Genomic DNA, 25,671 nt, shown 5'->3' with positions numbered 1-25,671 from the left:
TCGCCTCTCCTCGCCTCTCCTCGCCTCTCCTCGCCTCTCCTCTCATCGCCTCTCCTCTCCTCTCCTCGCCTCTCCTCTCCTCGCCTCGCCTCTCCTCTCCTCGCCTCTCCTCGCCTCGCCTCTCCTCGCCTCTCCTCTCCTCGCCTCTCCTCTCCTCGCCTCGCCTCGCCTCGCCTCTCCTCGCCTCGCCTCGCCTCGCCTCTCCTCGCCTCTCCTCTCCCCTCCCTCCTATGTGCATAAAAAGTAGCAGCTACCCATGATATCTGTATATGAACAGCCATCTTTGTGGTACCACAAATGATAAAAATGTAATGGGCAAAATTCACATCCAGTGACACTTTCTCCATTTTTTATTTTTATTTTGTAAAAACAATTTAGAAGACTTAAACAAGGACAAGAGAATGCTCTGAAAAAGGCATGCAATATCATTTAGCTTCACCTAGAAGCTTTACCATTCTAAAACAAACCCCACATTCAGTTTAATTGTGCTTAGAGAATAGAGTTTGGAGTACCTATTATTTAAAACATTTATTCTTGCTCCTTCTTTTCATACAGCTTCAGAATTTTTCACAGACTGTAAACTTCCCTGTCATAAATTCATAGATAATTCATCTCAGATTTTAATGAATGCTGCTATCATTTAGAAAAGATTAGGCAACCATCTGCAGGAATGTCTGCAGTAAATAGTTGCAGGGCAGGGAAATAGTCTAGATGTCCTTGTGAATCCCGCTTTCTGCAATTACTTTTACTTACTTTTCTGTATTTCTAGAACAGAAAGGAAAGAGAATGAAGTTATTGAATTCATGAATAGCTTAGAAAATTGCAGTTTATCCTCAGTCATCTTCTCGAGTTATGAATGTGTAGAGCAATGAAGAGGCACATACTAGCCTGTGTGTTATATCTAGGTAGCTTGCTGCAGTGTTCAGCAAAAAGAGATTGTTTATATTAAAATGTTACTGTTCTGAAATAACTACTGCACTGGATAACTATATCAATAATTCAATTAATTAAATATATGACAAAAGCAAAATACTTAATGCAGAAGTAAAGTAGTATGAAATGTAAAAAAGCAATGAAGATACCAAAGTATTATTATGACACTATGATTTAAATTTTTAAAAGCTACACATTAATAAGTTATTATAGTAGAAACATTAAAATGATGAGAATACTACAAGAGAATGCATTTAAGGTCTTTCATTAAAAAAGCAAAAATAAAGGTAATCCCCTGTGGTTTTGTTCTTTAATGTCTTATTACATCCATGAATCTCTTGAGAGAGCATTAGGGAATATAAAAGAATAATACACTGCTGAATTGAGGGGATTTCATTGTTAAACTCAATAATGTAAATTTCCTTTATCAGTTTTATTATTTTTATTTGAATACAAACGTTTTGGGATGGAATGCCAGGGAAATATTTGAATGGGAAGAATGTGAACTACAGAGCATCTTCTGCTTACTGGCCCTGATAATTATAAAGTATATCAGATTTAGTAGAGATATGAATGGGTAAAGCTGCAGTTTGGGCTTTCATCGTCTCCTTTTCCTCTTTGCTTAGTTAAAATACTGCAAAGCGCATGAGAAACACACTACCTGCTGTGGTGACATTTTACATTCATTTTGAATGGGTATGAGTCACTTCACTAGGTTCACATGCTCAGTTTCTCCTGCCTAGGTGTAAGATGATGAGCAATGGGGCCGAGGAAGGCAAGCAATAAAGCTTGCACAACTCAACATTCTGTGCATATACAAAGTGAATAAATATTACATCTTTATGATATTCTTCACTGACCAAATCTGTAGCCATGAATAAACGGGTTCAGATCCCACCAAAGATAGTGGCTGGCCAAGGGAGTCACTGCAGAGATGCACAGAGAGACGTCAGACTGCATTGCCGTGAGAAAGTCTAGCTTATCAGGATTTGTGATACAATTTATATCTTAATTCAGCAATATTTCACTTCTTCTGTCATTAAAAATAGCAGCAATAGTATTAATCCAATATTATTTCCTAGGAGCAAATGGTCTCCCTAGAGCCAAATGCAAACTAATTACCTGTATACAATATGTTGACTGTTTAGAATACATAACTGTTTTCCCTAATTTTCTGAAAGATAAAAGAGTGCATACGTATACATGTTACTATGTCTCTGGGTGTGAGAGAAAGGACATCCTGTATCTAATTTCCTACAGATGTTTACCTGTCTTTTTTTTTACTTGATAAAATGCAAGAGTATATTATAATAAAAAAAATTACTTTGTTAGTTCAAATACTATTGCCTTTCATATTTCCACTACTCTTAAAATCCTCTCTGTGTTTTCATGAGTAATAGGATGTCTTTCTCACTGTGTTCATGAACACAGCTCAGTTCAGCTCTTAATTCACTCTAGTGAAAGAAATTATTTCATTCAGCTTGAAACTGGTTAAAGCTCTTCTATACTGTTTTGGAGAGCCAAAAGAGGACTTTTTATGGGACCAGGATCTATGTAGGAAGCAGTCAAAGACTGTTTTAAGAATGTTTTCCACATTTGCTAAGAGGTTCCCATGGAAATCTAATTCAGCTAATAGTTTGTTACCATTTTGGCAACTTGCCTGCCTGGTGAGGAAATATCATTTTACGCGGTTCCCATAGAAAGCCATAGCTTAAATCGGTACTGCAGAGTGATGATATTCGCTGATGCCCTGAAGCTCTGTGTCCTGCCAATGCAGCATTTGAGAACAAGTGCTTCCTTGTAGCGCCTGGGTGCCCCGCTACAGTGAAGCAGGGCTGGAGACAGGGTAGGGAGTGCTCCTGGGATTTTCTTCTCTTGTCACAGGGTTTACTGTAAGGGAAAAACTACTGCAGCTCATGTTCTGTTTGGTTTGGGTGTTTTGGTCTTGTTGGGTTTTTAGGTTTTTTTTACTCCAGCCATACAAAAGAACTAAAAAAAAAAGACGAAACAAAACCCCCTCAGTCCTTTGAATGTAATGATTTTTTATTTTTTTAATATACGAGAGATATTTTTATAGTGAAAAAGAATCAGAAAGTCCCGGCTTCTCAATTCAATGCAAATTGTGCTTCTAAGTCAACACACATTCTGCCATCTAGTGACCAGAAGAAATTGTACTGACCAGCTGCAAGTGTGATGAGAAGCTCCAAGTGTTGCTGTTACTGCATATTGCACTAGTATCTTTGTGGGATAAACTGCAGAATGGCTACAGAGAAATTAAATGTTAAGGAAACTTTTTCAAGCTCCTGTAAGTCTACATTATAGATCTATTGAAATCCATTAGTAGCTCAGTCAAAAAATTAATTTAAACAAACCGGTTGATTAAATATTTCTATAGCTCTCTTCTTTCTTCCTTTCCCCCCCTGCACCCCCTCCGCACCCCCTCCTTCCCCTTCACCTGGGACTTACATCAGCATTTTGCATAATTTCTGGGAAAAACATTTGTGTGTTGGCACAGAGAGGATGCCATGCTACTGCATGTGAGACAGTTTGCATTAATGCACGTTCTGGCTGCAAGGCCTTTAATAATCATTCCATAGTCAAGAGTAATTGAAAACACTCATTTGACTATTTACAGTTCAGGAGTGGGTGGGATAGTATGGAGTACGCTGCTGGAGTGCTGTGGGTGAGAGAAGAAATGACAGTCACTTTGGGGAATCGTTTGCCTCTTCTTGCTTTTATGGTTCTGATCAACCTTCAGGGGGCTGCTCACCATCTCACCTTCCAGGCGGGTCAGAACACGCTGAGGATGCTCAGCAGCTCTCAGAGGTTGCTTTACATTTTACATGTAGGGGTACATTCAGGGGTAACCCTAAAGGTCTCAGAATCACTTTTTATAGTTAACAGTTCATTCATGCTGTCGTCACCAACTACTATGCTGAAAAAGGATTTTTTTATTAACGCCAGTGTGTTCTGTGCCGTTAATAGCACAATTCATAGTAGATGGTACACCTATAACCAGATCAATACACTCACATTGTGAAGTTCCCATGAAACATAACATAAAAATAACCATAAGAGCCAAACCAACATGGTCCATAATGTCATCTGATGACTAGGGTATATATGTAACAGGCTTACAAATATTATTAAACAGCCTAGGCATTAAATCTGTTTGACATGTACCTTAACTTTAATAATTATCCACTTGTCAAAAATGAAAGAGTAGCAATTGGTGAGTAGAACCTTGCAAAGCCGGTATTTTTCTTTTGTATTGCTCAGTATTCCTACTTTGCATTTTTATACTGTTAACAGATGTTTTTTTCTTCTTTGTTCCTACAGAGAGCACATGGCACCTCTCTTCTCTCCTAAAAATGTACACCTACACTGGCCGCAAGATTTTAGCTTCTCCTTTAAAAACTAAAAAGGTTACTCAATAGGAATAAAAATTCCCATAACATAACATAAAAATAAAGGTAAAGCCAATGGGACTATAGATAAGAGTTGTAAATAATAGTCAACTGTAAACTTTGGAATTTCAGAAATCATTGGGTTGTTTTTTTTTTCCCTCCTGGAAGGCATGGAACTATATTACATGCTTCAGAGTATATGTAAAATGAAATGATAAATCACATCCGTATTAAGAAATATGCATTGCTAAAATACTTTCAGGTGTTGATCCATTGTGTACAGCTGAGGAGAGAAAGAATACGCATCCTATTGCAGGAAACTGTGTACCGCCATAGCCACCAAAGGACCAATGACAGCAGGATAAATTCTTTTATCAGATAACTAGACCTCAGAGTTTCTATGACAAATGTTTGCAATATGTTATGATTTGTTATAAATCATGGTCTGGTTAAAACGATCCATTCAAGGTTCCCCATAATACTATTTGTTATTTGCATTTTGAGGCATTTCTGAGTTTTAGTCCTATGCAGGTAGATTATAGCATTAACAATTTAAGAAAAAGCATTTAAACGCTTTCATGTTCCCAGGCCTAGCTCAGAGTCATATGGGTGATTTCTGGATCAGGCCATGTACCTGTCAGCTGTGGAAAAGATTCATTGTTCCTCTTTATTTAATGGAACAATCTGATTAATATAAATGTTTGAGGTAAAAGCAGAGGACTGTCCTGTTTCACCCAAGGGAAAATTAAGACAGGTATCACCAAAAAATTCTGTGCAGAAAATGATGCCTGCAAAAATACCTTCTTCTGGGTTAGAAAACTTATTTTCAGCAGCAAGAACTAGCTAAGAAGAGTGAGAATGAGAAAAAATGCCTTTACTAAGAATCTCAATTCAAACATCCAATGTTTTACTCCAGACATCAGGTCTTGAATCGTGCTGACTTGACCTTGCAGGACACCTCTATGCCAGATACTGTCTAGAGTAAGACGCTTCCTATCACCTTTTCCACACAAACAGGTCCCTGAAACTACTGTGCCATTCAGTCATACTTTAGGCTGGATTGGGGTAAAATGCTTTCCTAGCCCAGAAAGCATTTAAATACTTCTCCTCTGTGAAATACTGAAGGAAAACAAATGCACAACTGGTTCACCTTCTACATTCGTTATTTAGCTAGGATCTGAAAATGGAGGAAAGTTTTATTCTATTTAGTATTTATTGTAAACCCTGGCAGTCAGTTAAGATATTTTATTAAATGCTTCATAAAAAATGCATTACTGTTGAGCTTCTTAGATTAAACAACTTTCAGAGCACTGTTTGTACTTATACACAGAAACTGGACACTTCTGATCCCATTACAAAAATGTACTTGACCCTTATTTTTCTTTTCTTATGAGGCCTGAATTTTAATGAGGCCTTAAAGCCCTCACCCATGCCAGTACACTGCATTTCCTGTTACCGCTTTTGTTCTCATGCGGCATTTGGTTAAATACTTCAGCTGAATATGAAAATGAGAGCACTGCATTAGCCTGGTTTCATTTCTTGACAAAACTTATAAGGAAATATTTTTATCTTTGTTATAAAATATTTATCTTTAATAATTTTTTTTATATTTACTATATAAATGCTTAATATATCAAAGGGAGATTAGTTGAAAAGTACATCTCAAAGACCATCAGCAGTAGTTGAAGTTAATTGAAAGTGGAAATTCAAAAAAAGTATTGTTAAGTGGAAAAATGAAAAAGTTGAGGCATGATTAGATCCTGCACCAACGACTTGTATTTTATTTTGCTTGATGATAGTAACTCCATCGTCGTGAATGGAGCTACACTGGGTATAAACCACAACCCTGAAAACTGATCTCCCAGACTTTCCTTTGCCTCTTCACCAGAGGTCTCTGTCCTGCAGGATGCTGCATGTGCCTGCTCCCGGTGGGGGATGCTGAGGGACTGGGACCGGAGCATTCACCACCTCCCTGTATGCCTCTGGAAAACCTTCCTCTAGCAAAGGTCTCCCATTTTTGCACTCTGTAACTTAAAAAATAGAATTAAGTCTTCTGCAAGAATGGTGCCATATCCTCTCAATTGCCTGACAAGCAGGCAGCCCGCAGGCAGCGAACTCGGAGCAAGCATGCCTTGCTTTCACAGCCTCTTCGAGGGAAAAGCTATGTAAAGTCTCTTGTCCTTCACCATGTTGTTAATTGCAGCTTAAATGGTCGTCTGTACTACACCTTGTAAAAATTGTGAAAGTATCATTCTAATCTTAATTTGCATTAGAATATTGATTGTAAAACTTTAATTATAATAAGAGATTTCTCACAGAATAAAATGGTATCTTAAATCAGAGGAGTTGTAGATGAGATGTATTTTGTAAAAATATATTCATAAAATTTTATAACACATATGTTATACATATATGTGTATATATGTATACATACATACACATGTGCATATACATATATGTATATATTATATATGTATGTATATATAATTTAGTTATCTTCTACATGTATTTCTGGGCTGTATTAAAAATGTTGAATGTTTAATTCTCAAAATATATTTTATTAATTAGATTTTCAAATATTCTCTTTAGAATGCAAACTGCATTGCTGTTCTCAAATGAATAATTAAATTTATATTTTAAGCGGTGCCATTAATTAATACGTACAAAAAGCAACACTAATTTGGAGAAATATATTAATAATTTACTAGAAAGGAAAAAAACCCTCTCTATTGATTGACCCCTTAAAATATATATTTACATTTTATGATTTCTTTACTCTAAATAAAAATTTAAATATGCTTACTTTAATGATTTATCAAAATAATGTGCTTGCAAATAATATTTATTAGTAGCATTTCTATCTATAACGTTTTGCATCTTTTGAGGGAGGAAGGTAAGTTTTATTATCTTCATGACTTTACAAATTGGGGACAATTTTGAATTTTGCATTTGCAAGGTAACCTTGAGGCAGAAGGGTATTGTTTAATGTTTATATTCCTAGTGCTTCAGACCCCGTCTGCCTCATCAGAAACTTCATGTTGTTGTAGTTGAAGTAGTTTCAATGGTAACCCACTGTTCCCGGCACATGCTTCCTAAATTAGAGTCCCAACAGAAACTGAGTATTTAGCACCAAGCTGTGGACAGCTGTATGTGCCTGTGAGGACCAGAGGGAACTGTGCTGAAGATGCAGCAGTCCCCCTCTCAGTGCAAAGGACCCTCCGCATGTCATCACAAATGGAAAAATGGAGTCAGAGGTAGAAGGCTAGGAGGTTTGCGCAGGACCAGAGAGGGAAAATTACAGGAGCAATAGGATAAAAAAATGAAACACTCTCGCCTCCCACACTCTGGGCCTTTATGCCATTGATTTTTACGTAGATTTCCCTATTAAAATCAATGGGCACTTCTTTTAAAATACTGAGGACAAGATACAACCTAGTATTTATAACTGTGAGGTTTCAGAAAGGAAACAGTTCACAAGCACTTGTTCTGCTGGATTCAGCCTAAAAATTAAGCAGTTCATTGGCTAAATTATTATTATATTGCATTGCCACCATTCCCAAAGATGACTCATTATCTCTGTTGAAGGCTTCATCAGCCTGAAAGATGAGTGCAGAAATAGAAGTCCTCTTGAGGAGCAGCAGCCTCCGCCGTAGAACAGCAATGTCTAACACTGTCACAATCATTTTCTGGTGTGGTTTGCACTGATTCAAAATATAGGAATAAAATGTCTGCATTTGAATAATTGTTTTTGTCCTGTGTCATACCGCTGATTTACAGTATGTGTCACTACATTAAATGTTGGTTCATACAATAAAATCATGTTTGAAAATCCGCAGACACAAATTTAAGTATTTATTAAAAGCTGAGTGTAGCAAATTAAGTTGATGTTAACTGCCATGATCACTTGCCTGACTCTTACCAGCAACTTCCAGGTATGTTTAGGAACATATTGCATGAGAGAGTATGTGACTTTTGAGAAATGTCTACACACAAGCTTTCATAAACCTTTATTCTGTCTTTAGAATTTGGAATGATGGGAGATCATACAATTAAAAGTCAGCGACCTCGATCTGTTCATGAGAAAAGGGTCCCTCAGGAACAAGCTGATGCTGCTAAATTTATGGCACAAACTGGTAATACATCAGTTACATTTTTTCTATTTACTGTTGTTAATTTTAGCAAAACCACTGCATGTTTCCATAATCTTTTGCTGCATATTTGTCAGTTTTCTGAGCTGATACTTTTTTTGAATCATTTATTTTTTTTTTTCACCAGTTAAAGTCCATAAATAAAGTAGCTGAGAATTAGGTAAATCATACAAAAACATGCACTGTGAATGTGGATACTGAATCATTTAGTGTAAGCATGGATTTCTTTAGTAGTAAAAGCAGTCTCGCACATACAAGACACAGGACAGCTTACTGTGACATATAAACTTTTTTTCAAAGAAGATGTTAAGAACATGCTCCAGAATTTCTTTATAAATAGACTGAGGTCTAATCCCAGCTTTAGGCTTTTATCAATTTAATTAATTACTAGGGTGACTTTAATGTGAATATATTCAGCATTTGCTATCTTTGGCCCAGCACAACACTCTGTTCTCTAGTTTCCAGATTCATAATTGCTAAATGAAATTGGCTGTAAGTAGTTTTTAATTGGATGTGCAAATTATCTAACAGGTTTTCATCTAAAACATATTTTCTAATTTTGTTTGAGCAACTTCATCTTCTTTAGATAAAGCTACCAAAATGGCATTACAAACCTAGAGCTGAAGTAATTAAAAAAAAAAAAAAAAGTGCCTGTTTACCAACAGTTACCACAACTGCCTTTGAGGTCGAAGATAAAATTTCAGTGGTGAGTTGAATTAAGCTCTCATACACCAAAACAACTGCCCATTTTGACATCAGTAATGATCTGTATATCTGTTGGTAAAATCTATCTCTTTAATGGTTCCCTACACACTCCATTCCAGTAAGTTACTGCGTTGAAAATCTTGTGCCCCATAATTATTGTATGGATTTGAAACAACTTACTCTGTATTCCATAGTTACTAACCTAGAAAATATGCCTGCATCAGTCATACATAATGCTTCAGTTTATATTCACTTTAGTAAAAGCTATAATTTCTTCTAGTTATGTTGCATGTTGACTTCCGTAGTAGTAGGGCGCTTTACTTAACAGATTTGCAGAAATCAATATATTAAGTTATCTAAATATATGTGTAGCCAATCAGTGTAGATTGCTTGGTTAAGAATTTAGAAGGGAAAAAGTCTATTTCCCTCCTTTTAATCTATAGGACTACTTTTATGGCTAACTCCCAGTTGATACTACTGTAAGCAAATATAGTGGAAGAAGGGAGCCTAGAACCCTCTTGGTCTCCATGCAGTTTTTGTTTAGGCAAGTAGAACTTATTGCTTACATACCTAGCTCAGACTTATAATGTTAGTTGCTTACTACATAGAATAACACCTTTGCTTTTATGCTGCTTCTTGAATTCATACAATTATTCCAAAAAAATAAGTAAGATGATCTGTTTTATTTCCTCATATAAATCCCTGAACTTTTCATATTATCAGGTAAAACTTGTATTTGATAATTTCTAGTCATGCATTGCAGTGCATCTATTATGGGTGTTAGAGAACTGCATTATAAATGCAGCACTTATACCATCACCTTCTGATAGATTGTGTGTGGAGTGGGAGATGAACGTTCAAAATATAGGCTTGGTTTTCAAGGTCCTGTTCTGAAAGCATGTGAGCTGTATAAGCAGATCATATAAATTTACATGCCCAACTTTGAGGAAATCTATATTTTACATACTGTAGGTTAACAAATTTTAAATAATACTGTGCTCTTTTTGGACATACTAATTTTCATTTCTTCTTCATTTTGATTTCCTTTTGTAATGATCATTGCATATTTTCCTCACCTCTAATGCATTCATTTTCTTGTGATATAATTAATGTGATACCTTCTTAAACTGATTCATAAGGTTTTTTCTAACATATCTGTCTCATTAATTTACCCATGTACTATGAAGTCTAATAGCCTTTACAGTAAATGGATACTGAGTTTATGAGGTTTCTTTTATTTTAATCCTGTTTAGTATTTTATTCTGTGTAATAATAAAACAGATGCAAAATTGCAGCAAAACATTTGTATGGTTTTAAAAGGCAGAGAGACAGGAATGGAGAATTGTCCTGGAAAAGATTTATGAAAAGCATTTAATACTTTTAGAATAGTGGACTTAATCCACAGAATTTCACTGGGAATGGAAGAGATTTAAAATGTTGTATTAACATATGCATTTCCTTGTTTGTTTATGAGTGACATGAGGCAGTAAAACATTTGATTTTAAAAATATTGTGTGAATAATTTATTGTCCTATATTTGTCATTTTATGTGTTTGGACTGATCCTTCCCTTAGGTGTTATGGGATTTAGAGAGTATAATACAGGTAAGTGTTACACAGATCAATGAGGCCTTCCATACAGTAAGTTATGTTTCCTCTTACATGTCAAGCAGCAGGGGAGAATAAGGGCTTGGTAACTTGCCAATAGTTAACATGAGATTATAGGTTTAATAGGATAGATATAAAAATTTTAGAGTTCTCAAGTAACTGAAAGCTAGAAGGAAAATAAAAAGTAGCCCTTCTAAAATTTTCATTTCAGAAAAGAAACAAATGGAAAAGAGATAAAACAATCAAGATATATTCGCAGCCTAGGTTGCCTAATAATCATACTGATGGCAGTACAAGCCTTCTATCCTTTACGTATGTTGAAGTATATGGCTAGATTATGCCTTTTGTGAATGGACAGTACATATATGCTCAGAACTTTTAATAATACTCATTTCAAAATTCACTCAATACAATCAATACTCAATACAATCACACTTCTTAGTATCATGTTGCTGCTACTTTTTATCATATTCCAAGGGTTAAGACCACTTTTTATCATTTTAAGATACCAAAAATGTTAAATTTTTAATACTTCATTAATTTCTGTATTTATTAGTTATGCACTATCACCATGTCTGTGTTGGATAACGGATAATTTACACTGAGTATATATGACTGTTTTACATAATGAGGAACATCTTGAGGAACATCTTGAGAAACATAGCTTGGACTTTTTGTGCTGTTTGACCTTTCATCTAAACTATTTTAACAAAAGCAAAGTCAAACTTTAAATGTGTCAGAAAATACAAAAATATTAGCCTAGAAACCTATTGTAATGCAAGTATTTTTACCACGTACATAGGGTTTACAGTACATATTGTATAACTGTCACTGTCTACCTAGATATAAGCTATATTTACGATATTATACTAACCTGAACCAAGCCATGTAACAACCTAATCAAAGTGCTAATTTCATATCAGAAAAATTATAAAAACAATAATCAGTTAATAAATGTCTCATTTTTTCACCTAACAAATAAAGAAGATTATGACAAAAATAACTTTGGTGAATTTTTGTATGTAAAAAAAACCCTCATCATTTTGTCTTCTTCTATAGAAATTATTAGAGTTATATATAATTTTATAAAAAGCAGAGGGATTTGTGTCTTAATTATAAAGCATTCTGTCTTGTTACTGAATAAGAAGCACTTTTTTTTTAAAATTTTATAGTCTTAGAATTTCTTCTTAGAGGACTAGCAGAGACAAGCATTTTGCAAAGGTTTCATGCTTAGCCTCTAGAAACAAAAACAGTAGAGCTTGGACAGATGCCTGCTACAAAAGCACAGTTTCAAGAAATAGTATATAATTTACTGCATTTTTGGAAGATAGCACTGGAATCTTCATGGTCTGCAGACAGTCCCTTGATTGCAACCAATATCAAAACTCTTGGAAGACTAGAGGTATATTGAGATAGCTGAAACTTTAAGCAAGCTATTCGAGACTGAAGGTTGTAACATGCCACTGGTTTTAAAGTCGAAAATCCCATTTGTTTAAAAAAGGACTCAGGTTTAAAAATCAAGGGTGTAATAGAGGCTTCAGCATGGCATTTTATGCACATTTTTAATGGAAGAAGATGAACAGGAATCCACAATTATTTACTCAAATTGTTCAGTGAGGTATATTCACATTATTTTTGCATTTGCTTTCTGAGAATACACAAGGGATCCAGTTTTCTGAACATGAATGCCTTTAGGAAAGGAATTGCAGAATTGTGTGCATGACTGTTCATGGAAACTAAATTTAAGCATTTTTTTCCTGAACATCCATGCAAGAAGACTTTATGCATTACTTGCTTTCAAAAAAATAGAAATAATATAATGTGCTATCTCTCAACAATAAAAAAATACTCTATTAAAATATGCGGTATTAATAAATCACATCTGACAATTTTGAACAGAGTGGTATGTCCTGTACTCAGTAATGAGGTCTAACAGATCCAAGAGTTTAGCACATTTGTAAGTCAAAAGCAAGGAGCAGATCTGTGCAGTAAATGTTCAAACCAAAGTTCCCATCCACCGTTCAGGTTAAAATTTGGTAAGCAAAGTGCTTCTCTTTGCATGAGAACTTCTCTCAAATGCAAGATGACTCTCCTCTGCAAAAGAAAAGATAAGAAATTAGGGGGCTGGTTTGGGGTTTTTTTTAATGAGAATTCCCTTAATTGTAGAATTCCTTAAACTATTACCTAACCTTCATTCTAGAGTGATAAGTATAAATATAAAAGATAAATCCTTTGCTTTATACAAAAAGAGTTGTCTATGTTCTTTTAGCATCCTGAGGGCAGTGTTGTTTCTAAAATGTTGAAGTGCAGTAGTTCTCCTAAGGTTGTAAATGATGCTGAGCAATCAAATTGTTTCCCTCTGACAGGCGTTATGTGACTGCAGCATTGTAGGTGTCTTTATTTTCTATTCATTGCGCATTTTCACAGCTGCTTTACTCCATGAACTTTTAAAGGTTTATTTTGGTGTGGTACTTTTTTCTATGATTTATAAGAGTAGACGATAATGAGCTTCAGCAAAAAAAGGTCTCATTAATACTTATGTCTATATTCATGTTTGTTTGTTGTCTTGAATACAGGTGAATCTGGTGTTGAAGAGTGGGCCCAGTGGAGTACGTGTTCAGTTACTTGTGGTCAAGGGTCGCAGGTGCGAACCAGAACTTGTGTATCACCTTACGGGACACACTGCAGCGGCCCTTTAAGAGAATCAAGGGTTTGCAATAACACTGCCCTCTGTCCAGGTAGTGTTAGCAGCCAATAAATAAAATTGTGGATGTTTTTGAACTGTATAATGATAAGAACTTGAAACTATATCTTTTTATTATTATTTTTAACATGAATTTCATAGGAGCATTTCAATTAGAGCAGAGAAGTGTAATTCTATTTAGCTGTGAAATCTTGTCATGTAGATTATTTTTACTTTCAGAACAGTCAATGTATGGATCAAGAGTCCCTTTTTTCTGACAGTTTCAGATTTTTTAAAAAAGCCCATCTTTTCTAATTTTCACTCAGAAAAGAAAAGGTATAGTGTGAGTACAAAATACAAACTAGGGAAGAAATCCAGATCATCCATACATTAAGAAGCAGAGACTGATTAACAGGGTGAGTTAATTTAACATATATTATTCGTCACTGCGACTGTTTCGCCTTTGAGAGTACTGTCTTCTAGGCAATGGGCCAGACAGTGTTCTCTACATAGTAGTCTTCATGGACTTTCCTTTATGTTGTTCTGGCAAGAAAGGGCAACAGCTACCCATCAAAGGAAGAAAGATCAGACAAAAAGTAACTCTCTTACACCTGACACGAGGTAAAGGTCATCAGCATCTTGCATCACAGTTTTCCTACTCCTTTTGTCTCAGAGATCTTGGCATAGTTGGAGTTCAGCAGTAGTTATACGCTAAGGAGAAGAGACAGGCATGTTCAAGTTAGTTGCTGAAAGGGCATATTTCTTTAGACTCTACCTGTGGATCTGATTAATCTGGGATGGGAAGCAAAAGGGAAGGCATATACCCAGCGACTACATTCATTTTCCTCTGCTGTGTCTGAAATGGAAAAAAATATATGCCTGCCTTCAGATGCACAAATTCCTCAGCTCTTTGTAACATTTGATCCCAAGAGGGTGGTCGGCCATCTTCAGCTTCTGGGGAAGCTCACTCCATTTTTTAAGTAAACTAGACTGTCGTACACAGAGAATCCCCTGGACTTTATCTCAATGAGTAGTAATGTGTAGAATCAGACTCTCATATTGTTACTGTGTGTTGAAAAATATTCAATGGGAAGTGCATCTGTCATCCCATCAGAGTCTGTGTATCAGCATTGCAAGCATTTAGGGAACCTCTGTAATGGAAAGCAACTTAAAAGATTGCATCTAGATAAAACATCACTGTAATAAGAACTGCTGTCAGCACATAATGCTTTATTACTGTGCTTTAGGTAAGCAATTCACATGAGATTTTCTAATATTTCAGGGTAGAAAACCCCAGGCAGAGCTGAATTCGATTACTTGAAGTGTTTCCATACAAAAATGGCAGCTATTTCTAAAAAGGTTAGGCTAGGTTACATTCTGCCAGAGGTGGGATACATTGCAAAAGAACACTCAACTTGAAAGTGTAAAAATAAGAAGGGAAAAAGAGAACTATAAAAGAAAAGAACAAATCTTCAAAACAATCAAAGATAAAGAGGCATGTATGGAATTGTCTTACCAGTACATGCTTAACTATAATATATTAGAAAATTTTCTGAAAATTCAACTCCAGTTGTTTCTGAAAAGGGAATGTGTATTGTATATAAGCTCATATGGATATTGTATATTAGTTTCTTCTACAGTGGAAAAAAATTAAGGTAGAGAAAGCTGCATCTTCTATGATTCTTTATATTATTTTTATGAAATACTTGTGTATAAAAATATTGGTATATGTTTGTAATTTATTGTGTACTCTGAAGGTGTTTGAAGTATGCTGAGTGAACATTTTTTTAAGATAGACTGATGCATGTACTACTGTCTGTGTTAATATATATGTTCATGCAAGGAAATAGCGCAAATCTCTTTTGCTTATGTGGTCTTGGAATTTTTGAGGAAGATAATCAAGCACATGTGCTGCTATGTTTCCACCAGCATTTAAACAATTGAAACAATTGTAAGATAACAGCCCCATTTGATGATGGTGACACAGTAAGAAATTATTGCATTTATTCCTATATTTTCGAAAGAAAGCTTAATTTTAATTGCTTCAAGTTTTTACAGTTGCCTTGATACATAAAGTATATGTCTGATTTTCACAAAGGCTAGTCTCCTGAAAATCAGGGCTATTAAACATAACTCAGGCACCAAAGATATCATAACTAACTTTTGAAAAGGGAAGCCATCTTTCTTAAAAGAATGAAAGAAAAGAAAATGTGGTAGTGAGATTAGTTTAAAGAGTAGAGAAAATGGTTGAAAGGTAATGATATTTTAGAGAAAATTTACTTTTAAAATTGAAATTAACTAAATTTTATAAAAGATTTATTTGCCAATCCTAAAGATTACCTATGTACTGATTTCCTTGAAGTTGGCAAAATAATTCCCATTTAAAACATTGATCTTGTTTGTTTTGAATTCCTTCTGTTACTTGTGTGTCTGTTTCTGGTTAAAATCTGTTTGGTTTGTTGCAGTACATGGCGTTTGGGAGGAGTGGTCACCTTGGAGTTTGTGTTCATTCACATGTGGTCGAGGCCAAAGAACTAGGACAAGGTCATGTATACCTCCCCAGTATGGGGGAAGATCATGTGATGGACCCGAAACACAACATAAACCTTGCAATATTGCACTCTGCCCTGGTGAGCTCATATAGCAACTCTCTGCTTTGTTACAGTGCATTTGATGTGGGTTGTTTTTTATTGCTTTTATTCCCTTTGCACACAGGAAGAAGAATGTTATGCAAAGTGAGTAGGAGGGGTAGTAGTGTTCATAATTCTGACTGTAGTGATTAAAGGATATAATCAGGATGGTAACTCTGTTCAAGAAACTACACAAGCAGACAATTCTTACTTTCTTCAAAATACTCTCTCTCTAGGGCATGCTATGTAGTGTAGGAAAACTTGTTTCAGGACAGGTCTTGGAGACCAAAAGGCAAACAACTTTCTGAGTGTGGCTTAAAGGGAGACATTCAGAGGTCACACAGTTTGTGTCCACCATATCTTGTTTAAATTATGTTTGCTTAGAGGTTCACTGTAAACATTTATTCATCATACAGCAAACATACTTGGGAAACCATAAAATTTTAATTGTTTTTAATTTATTCAAAGTGGATATTATTTACATATGTGCAGAGAGAAAGGCTGGCACAAGCTAGGGCATTGTTTGAATCCCAGTTAAACCCTTATGGTGAGAATTGTAGGTGCCTCATTTCTGGGAGTCAGTTGCTAAACCACTTTCAAAAAACTACGCCTAACGATGTAAACAATGTGTGGGCTTCATGTTAAACCTTCCATCCACTGAAATTGAAACTACTAAAAAAAGAATCTATTCTTTCAAAATAGATTTAAAAATTTTTGTCCATAGATTATATTTAATTTTGACCAAAATGTTCAATATGTGTGTGTGTACACATATATGTGATGTATATATGTGTACACATATATGTGATGTATATATGTATACATATATATGTATGTATATGTATATATATGTGTATAATGCCTAAATATTACAAGTTCAATAGCCATAAAGAAGATTACATATATAATAAAAATTTATGGTTATTGAACTCATGGTAATACTTAGATATTAAGAAGGTGTCAGGTAGCTGTAATGTGAGAGATTTCTTTCCTGAGTTCTGTCTCACAGTGTGAACATTGCCTTTGCAGTGGGCTTGCTGAATATCCACAGTTTACAACGCTGTTGCAAATAGATTCTCTGTGACTGGAGCTCTTCCTGAAAAAGGGTTGATGGACGTTTCATTAGCAAAAGGTTATTTGATCATTCGAAAACTGAGATGAAGGAAAAAATTGAACATAGTGCCTCACAGAATTAAAACTAAATTTATTACATTTTTATTAAACCTGAACTTTGCTTTTCTTCTGGTCAGCAAAGCATACTCCAATCTAAGGACAAAATTTATGGAAAAGTTTCAGTCTTCAATGCAGCTGCAAAAATTTTGAATTAATCCAGTTTTTGGCCAAGCTGGCAGCTGTGCAATTTTACATGTGCCTACACAAAAGTAATTAACATGATATATGAGCATAAAGCAGAGCTGACAACAAGAGAAATGCCAAATAAAAATAGCAGAGGAGAAATTAATGCGTTCAGTTCGCTTCAGTATTGCAAAGAAACACAAAAAATATTACACCTAATCTGTCAAAATAAGCAGTTATTTGAGAATTCTGGATTTTAAACAGTCATTTGTACCAAAATGACTTTCACCAGAGGAAGTTATGTACTGGTTACATTTAAAAGTAACAGTTTAAATCTTTGCTGTATGTTAAGATTTGCTGTAATTTGAATGTTCAGTTTTATAAGGGAATCTTCATGTTGATTTCTTTAGTATTTCTGAAATAGAAAACTCACATGCTATTTGCTCCTAAAGATAAAGAAGGGAGATATATGAAATATATATGAGAAGCCACAGAATCAGTTTTCTCCGAAGACACTGTAATAATTGATTTGATCTTTCCTACCCTAAATAATACTATATAGCAATGAATAAAACTGAAGAGAGTGCATTGAAATGTAATTTCCATAATGTTTTCCTCTTCACATAAAGCTTTTATGATTAATGAGTGTAACGAGCTTCCATGTTTCGAAAGATTTCCATTTTCTGCTGAATAAATTATCAGGGCACAGCTTCATAGCTTGAGAGACATCTGCATTGAGAAGTGGTTCACAGCCAGGCATTACATAGAATATTTAATATAGAACTTGAGGAAAAGGCCTCAGAAATTCTCTTCCTTTAATTTACTGGTCGCTGAGATCCTGGGCATTAGAGATACGAATAGAGTCTTTGAACTATTGGAAACATTCTGTGGTTAGTTGGACAACAGTAAAACAGTTCACCTCCATATTTTGCTGAAGAGTGGTGCACCCATACAGACTCAGTATCTTAAATGACTGACTTAAAGATTCTGCTTCCTATTTTAATTATTAACACCATCAACTTAGGAAGCTGCTATTCCAACCCTTCTTCAGAAGAATCCTGAAATCAGGATTTGGCAAGTGCACCAAGTGAAGTTACTCATTTTCAGTGGTGGCGTTTTTATGGCAATAGTAGTTATAAAACCAAGTTTTCAAGGATGAGTAATAATCAAAATTGTATTACAACCTACATTTTGAGTTTATATTGGATAACTGCAGGTGCAAGGAGGAACTGATGATCGCTGAAGTCTGTATGAACTCAGGATTCTGAATTAGCACAATCAGTAATAACACATTTCATAATGCTGACCTGTTTTCAAAAATACTGTCTAGTCTTGTTATCTATTATATACCATATAATTTTTCACTGGTATGAGAATTATTTGGTTTATATTTTTGCTTATTTTATTCTTTAACATTTTAATTTACCTCAAGAAGCTTTCTGATATATATGAAATTGGAAATAACAGTCCTAAACTTTCACTCTTGGGAATATTTGTCTAAACTCAAGTGTATGGTCTAATACAAAATACTAAATACAGAACTGGTCACCATATCTATATTGTTTAAAAATGTAACCGGACAAATTCAGAAAGAATATTATGCAATGTGCAAGTACAGAAGCAGACCTGAGGAAGAAGTAAGGCTGTTTCTGTCCTCCTACAGTTTATCTCAAAAGAATGTTGAAGAACTGGGATCATTTACCTTAGAGGGAGGATGAATGATAAATGTATATTCAGCATTTAAGTATAGAGAACAGATTCTCTATGTGAGGTAAAGCGGTAACTCTTGTTTTCCTTTCCCTATTCAACTAAAGAGACGTAATTTCACAGTGAGGACCAAAAATCTTATAAACTGACCCATCTGAGTGATTGCCGCAATTGTAATAAATCACTTTGAAGGGCTCAGGGTTTACACGATACACTTCTGCCTAACAAGACAAGACCAATCTTTTTAATCAGGCCTTGTTTTTAATAAGGCCTTTCAAACCACATGGTATGTGAGCAAAATCATAATTTATCCTGTCTTGTATCAGTGTACAATTAGAGGAGATGAAACAGTCTTTATACAGAGAAAAAGGAAAACAGTTTTAAATTTTTGAAAGTAGCTCGTAATGGCAGTTTCTATGTCTGGTTACTGTAAGTCAAGCATCTGCAGGTGAGGCCTGCATTCAGGCCTAAGTTGAAACCCCTTAACCTAGAAGGCAGCTGCAAGGCCCTGCCCAGCTTAGGTGGTAACTCTGCTGTGTCCATCTCTTTTGTGCCTGCCGCGGCAGTCGACGGACAGTGGCAGGAGTGGAGCTCGTGGAGCCAGTGCTCGGTGACCTGCTCCAACGGCACCCAGCAGCGGAGCCGGCAGTGCACAGCAGCAGCCCACGGCGGCTCCGAGTGCAGAGGGCCCTGGGCCGAGAGCCGGGAGTGCTATAACCCTGAGTGCACCGGTGAGTACCGACTGGCGCGGGGAGCTGCCACTCTACCTCTTCTGCTCAGGAGAGACTCAGGGGCCAGTCTTCCTGGTAGCTCTGAGCCGGCAACTGGGGCTACGCCAGGAACTGGGGGTGCGCTGGCAGACTCCCGGGCTGCCTCAGGCCTCAGCGGGCTGCAAAGGGGCAGAGCAGCAACCCGCAGAGAGAGGCCTGGGGCCTCGATCTTTTTTATTTGATGAGCCACCTGGAGATCAAAAGCTAAAAAATATGTCTGGAAAGGCTGCATGGCGGGCTGAATATCAGCTTTTCAGTTTTATTACCATTTAAAGGACATTCAACAGTTTTAGAAAGATATGTTTGAGGCCTAAAACACTTGATAAAATGTCCTGTGAACCTAGAAAGTGAACAAGTATGAACTGATTCCCTTTTATGCTGAGACTACTTCATGACCCTCCCACAGTATAAAAGCAGCCTTCCAGGGTGGGTAAATTACATTTATACCTCTTCTAAACCTCATTTGTACTGTCAGAGCATGTAAAAATCAAGCTCCTAAAATATCACTTGCAAAAATGGTTTTATTCAATTTTTTAAAGGATAGCTATGCATGTTGTAAATGTGTATCAATACCATAAAACCACACTATACAAGTATATAGAAAAAAACACACAGAAGGACAATGTCTGTTTTGCAGTTGAAATGTAAGTTAATGTTCACCAATTCTTTCTATTTTATCTCAAGATTCAAATAATTTAGACAACAATCCCATATTTAGGAGCCAAGTAAAGAGTTACCTATCTTCCATGCACCTACATCTACCACTTCTGTCACTGTTATTTATATCTGGGGACTTTTCTTCTCTTACCCAAGTAAAGAATAACCTATATATCCCCCTTTATGACTGTCATTATGTCGCCACTGTAACTATATTTTTCCAAACAGCAAATGGCCAGTGGAACCAGTGGGGCCACTGGAGTGGCTGTTCCAAATCCTGCGACGGTGGCTGGGAGAGACGGATAAGGATCTGTCAAGGTGCTGCCGTGACTGGACAGCAATGTGAAGGAACTGGAGAGGAAGTTAGAAGGTGCAGTGAACAGAGGTGTCCTGGTGAGATGCAAATATAATCATTGTTATTATCTACACTACAGTGTGGCTTACTTTAATGGTAATCTTTAAGTGAGACAAGATCAATGTCCATAGAGCAATAGCCTAAAAGTGTCCTATCTCGCCTTGCTTTAGACAAGTCAGTGGTATTTTTCTCATTAGAGTTGTGTTTATGTAGCTAGGTGTAAACCAGCCCTATTGGATATAAGATCAATGCATCATGTTTTAAATAAATCAAAATACTGTAGTATAGAAAGTTTCAGAGGAATATTTCATTGCCTAGGTATGCCTACATTCTTTGGAGTGGCAATGATTCGCTACAGAAATTCTCTCTGAATGCACCATTTCTCAGAACATCAGAGTTACTTTTGTAAATCATGGAATTCCTTTCATCCAGTGTAGAGGAGACATCTCATAATACATTTGGGGTGAACTTCGTTGCAGTAAAGATAAGGGAAAAAGCAAACCTTTCTGTACTGTATAGAAAAAATGAATACATGAGCAACAATTTATAAAAAGGGAAGTAATTTAAAATGAAAAAGGTACTTCTTTCCTGTTTTAATATAATGCTGAAATATATTTCTTTGCAGCACTTTTTACTTTGCCCTCCAACAAATTTAAGTCTTTCCTACTGAAAGCTAATGAAATTGTACTTTTGAGCTTCTCCAAATGTGATGGCTAAACAAGAACAGCTTGTGAATCTGATCATCTCTATCTGTAAAGACACACTGTCCTAAAGTAAAAGAACGCATTGTTGGATAGGTGTAAGTTAACAAAATGAGGTGTAAGTAGTGTAGGATGTCTTAGCCATTCACTTGGGCAATCATGTGTTCTGAACTGCAAGCCAGGAAGCAGCAAAAATCAATCTAGCAATCTCTTTGACTTCTGGACATTTCGATGGCTATATTCTCTGCTAGTCAGAGAAAGGACTTAAATGGCAGGGATGCTTTAGGTCAGGAAATGGAAAATATATCAGATGTGAATTTTATGTGATCCAGCCCACATTTCCGTAGGCAGCATGTTTATCCCTTAACAGCCATTAAAGAATGGTTTTCAAGGTATTTGCAGTACAGTAGAACAATGAATCTCATTGCATTCAAAGAACAACAAAAGGACTATTTGTAGTTATAAAATTTCAATACTATATTGCAGAAGGTAACCAAATTTAACTTACTTCTCAAATGATCTCTTTAATTTCAATAAACATTCATTATTTGAAAAGTAGTACAAAACGGTATTTGTATTGGATTCCTAAAAAAATTATAATTTCCATAGTTAATGCAGACTTCGTCTATAAAAGCACAGCACTAAGAGGTTAATGTGAATCTTCTCAATAAGGAGACATTCAGATCAACCAGCTTCTGCTTATAAAACCAGTCTTGAAGTAATTTGCATTTGAATATTTAAAAGTAAAGCCATGCTGCCGCAGTCCAATTTTCAAAGGTTGCCACCTGCTGTTAATAAAATATTTTACAGATGTATTTACCAGTCAAATGCACCCAGAGCTTTATTTGCCATTTAGTAAATTTATTTATTTACTTGACTCATTCCAGATGAGAATCAGTGTGCTTATAGAACCTATAACCTAAAGCCCATTTTAACAAGCTGTACTTGTGCAGACTATAGATGAATAAAAGATTTAATGTATCTGTTTCTAGACTGACATTGTATAACACCAAGCAAAATTGAAAAGTACTATACAGAGATGATTGTTCAAAGTATAAGAAAATTTCATCATTTGTATGCTTTTCTTCCATAGCCCTAAAATAGTTCAGAAAAGCTATTTTTGCCTCAGTGTTTTCTGTTTCTGTGTAAGTCATTGAGAAACATGAATGATTACATTTTAATTTTTTTTTATATTAGCATTGCTTTACCATTAGTGTAAGACCAGATCCTCAGCTCTATAGATCTGCATTAAATATCTGTAAAATGGGTGAAGATGTACCCGTTTGCATCACCCAGAGTTCTATAACCTTACAGAAAGTTAAATTATAGCTGACTTTAAACTGTGGAAGCAAAAGGAGAATAAAACCTTTTTCTATTACGCTGGCCACTGTTAATAAGATACTTGGCAAATAGAGCTGTTCAATTGACTGACTGAAAATCCTGACCAGACTTTTTGTAGTTTGAGTTCTGCATTACCTGAACATTATAGATTTTCTTCATAGTTGATCAGGGATTTTCTTCAAATGGTTCGGGCAGGGACTGAATCACATCAGACACTCCTAGAAGCCGAATACAAGCAGCACTTAGAAAGACATGCTCAGAACCTTTGTCTGAAAGTTGTTTTCTCAAATAGCTTTGTTTCTTACAAATGTTGAGTATCTTTCTTTGTTATTTACTTCAATTCACAATTATATATTTTAAAACAGTGGTTGTTTCCTTCCATTGTGTAACATTCTGGGAACAAAAAACAAAGATCTGAAGATATTTTAGCTTCAGTTATTGCTCCTTTGTTGTATCCCAAACGTCTAAAGTTAGATTTCACTCCTAGTAGGTCAGCAGTGTTAAGGACTTAGTACTCTGCACTCAGAGTAACCTTTTGTGAAGGATAACTTCAGAAAATTGGAAACAAGGCAGAGAAAGGAAAAAACCTTCTATATTTGCTAAGTAGATAGTCACACAGGAATCACTGCGGAAAACTTACACAGGATGAATGAACAATAGTTCTGTCCCATAGGAATAAAGGAGGCAGCTAGGCAACAAAAGAAATTGCAACCCATAACTGATGAGGAGTTACATAGCAAGCTGATCAGAAAGTTTTATAGAAATGTGTAAGAGAAATAAGTCTCCTCAAATGCCTCAGTAAAAAGTAAGAGATGTGAGAACTGAGAACAAAGTACAGTGCTATTCAGGAGAGGAGACTTCTGTAAATTTATTTTTATAAAAATAGGACCATGTTCTTATGACAGTTTTAAGAATATCTTAGGTTCAAATAATAGTTAATTCTGTAATAATTCTATACATATTTCAATATTTATGCTTTACCCAGATTTTAATCAAAACATAGTATAGGAATTGTTTTGTCCAAAAGATTATGGGAAACAATGATCGACTAAGTTGTTTGTTAACAAAAAGGTAACAATACACAACTGCTGCCGATGACTAGCTAATGATTTCCTACTGAAGACAGGTTTCTTCAGAGGCAATACTAGCTGCATAAGACAGAATTTCAGAAGGGGGAAGATACAAATAATTGACAACAACTAAGTAATAAAATTAAACCTTCGGGTTTTGTTTTGTCTCTGACTACAACACTATTCTACAAGACATTCAAAAACTTTTTTCTGTTGCCTTCATTTAAGATAATTTTGCCTGTGGCATTGAATTAGGATTCAGGGGAGGAACTGTAGTTCTGGCTTCATCTGTGAGCTAATGTGTGCTGGTGTCTAACTTGCTTTACCCTTTCATTACCCTTTCCCATATTTGTTAGTTGCCTAGGTAGGCTGTAAACTCTGTGAGGTTGTGTGTGTCTCTTGCTTTGTCTTTGTGTTGTACACAGCTTCCTCAGAACCCAGGTGGGTTGACTGCTCTTGGAGATGCATGTCCTCTCACCAGTAATGTCAGAGGAAGACTGCTTCTAGACCACTGAGTTTGTTGAGTGTTTGTGCTTAGGTGGGATGAATTCAGGCCTATCACTACAGGGGTATAATGTGGTAAATTTGAGTGCATGCTCTGTGTGGGAAGATACTGCTGAATCACATCATCAGTGAAAGGGGGATCTGCTTTTTATTTGCCATTTTTAGCAAATTTACCTCCATATTTGTGGTTTGCTTCTAAATTTTAGCAATTCTTTATGATTTTGTTCACCTAACTCACAGTTATTTGTGGGTGTGTTATGAATTAATAATTGTGCCATAGTAACAGAAATACTTGAACTGGTCCTGAGCAGAGCCAGCAGGTCCACTGAGGCTTTTAAAATCAGTTATTATACCACTCCAGCGTGGGCAACATGGTTTGGAGCCTCACAGATGCTTTAATGTGGGTGGTTGCCTGATTAGTAAGCTCTACCAGATATACTTTAGCTTTTGGAAGAACTGGTTTGTTTTTTATGCACAGCATTCCTTGATCCAAGGTATTTGTACAATGTGTTGAAATGCACAGAGTTAGCCAGGGACCAGGAAAACTTCTTTGCCTGGGCTATGTGATACCTCTTCCAACTCTGACTTGCTCCAGCACCTCTTTCCTGATAACACTGGGTCTTGGGAATGCCTTTTACTTTGAACACAACACACAGGTGCACAGATTATCTCTGGCACGAGGCTAAAGTTAAAACATAATTGTGAGTTCTGAAGAGTATGACACAAAAGCACACAAGCGGTACCCTTCCAAATAGATGGGAAATCTCTGATATTGCCTGTGAGTTGCTAACATACAAGAAATGCATGCATATATTTTTTCAGGAAAAACACCCCACATTTAACATTCAGTATTTGGAGGGAAGTAAGAGTTTTAATTCTGAGAATCAACACCTAAAGTGTTGATTAGGGAACACTTTTGAAATGGCCACAGCTGCATGACAAATATACTTCTCAAAGACCTCTAAGCTTTAGCAAATTTATGTAATTTATAATATTACCTCCTTATTATGTTAATTTACGCTTCCCAAATCAGAACATTTCTTTTGTTTATAAGGTCATAATATGATGGTAATTGCATTTGCTTATGTCACCAGATGGCTTATGTTTATCAAAACCTGGCTTTTCCCTTTGTAATAGTGGCTTGATGCATTCACTTT

General features: G+C 35.8%; 1 protein-coding gene across 3 annotated transcripts in view; it reads left to right on the top strand.

Annotated features, from left to right (window-relative positions):
- ADGRB3 (adhesion G protein-coupled receptor B3) overlaps nt 1-25,671 on the top strand; it is a 462,905-nt gene that overhangs the window by 177,322 nt on the left and 259,912 nt on the right. For all 3 annotated transcript variants that reach the window (XM_064447845.1, XM_064447844.1, XM_064447843.1), the window contains exons 3-7: nt 8,363-8,473; nt 13,377-13,538; nt 15,949-16,113; nt 19,683-19,847; nt 20,772-20,936. In XM_064447845.1, coding sequence (XP_064303915.1) covers nt 8,363-8,473; nt 13,377-13,538; nt 15,949-16,113; nt 19,683-19,847; nt 20,772-20,936 — 768 coding nt within the window. The remainder of the gene's footprint in view (nt 1-8,362; nt 8,474-13,376; nt 13,539-15,948; nt 16,114-19,682; nt 19,848-20,771; nt 20,937-25,671) is intronic.

This window comes from Phalacrocorax carbo, chromosome 3 (assembly GCF_963921805.1).
Source record: "Phalacrocorax carbo chromosome 3, bPhaCar2.1, whole genome shotgun sequence".
Taxonomy (NCBI): Eukaryota; Metazoa; Chordata; class Aves; order Suliformes; family Phalacrocoracidae; genus Phalacrocorax; species Phalacrocorax carbo.
This window is presented reverse-complemented; position numbering and strand designations above follow the sequence as displayed.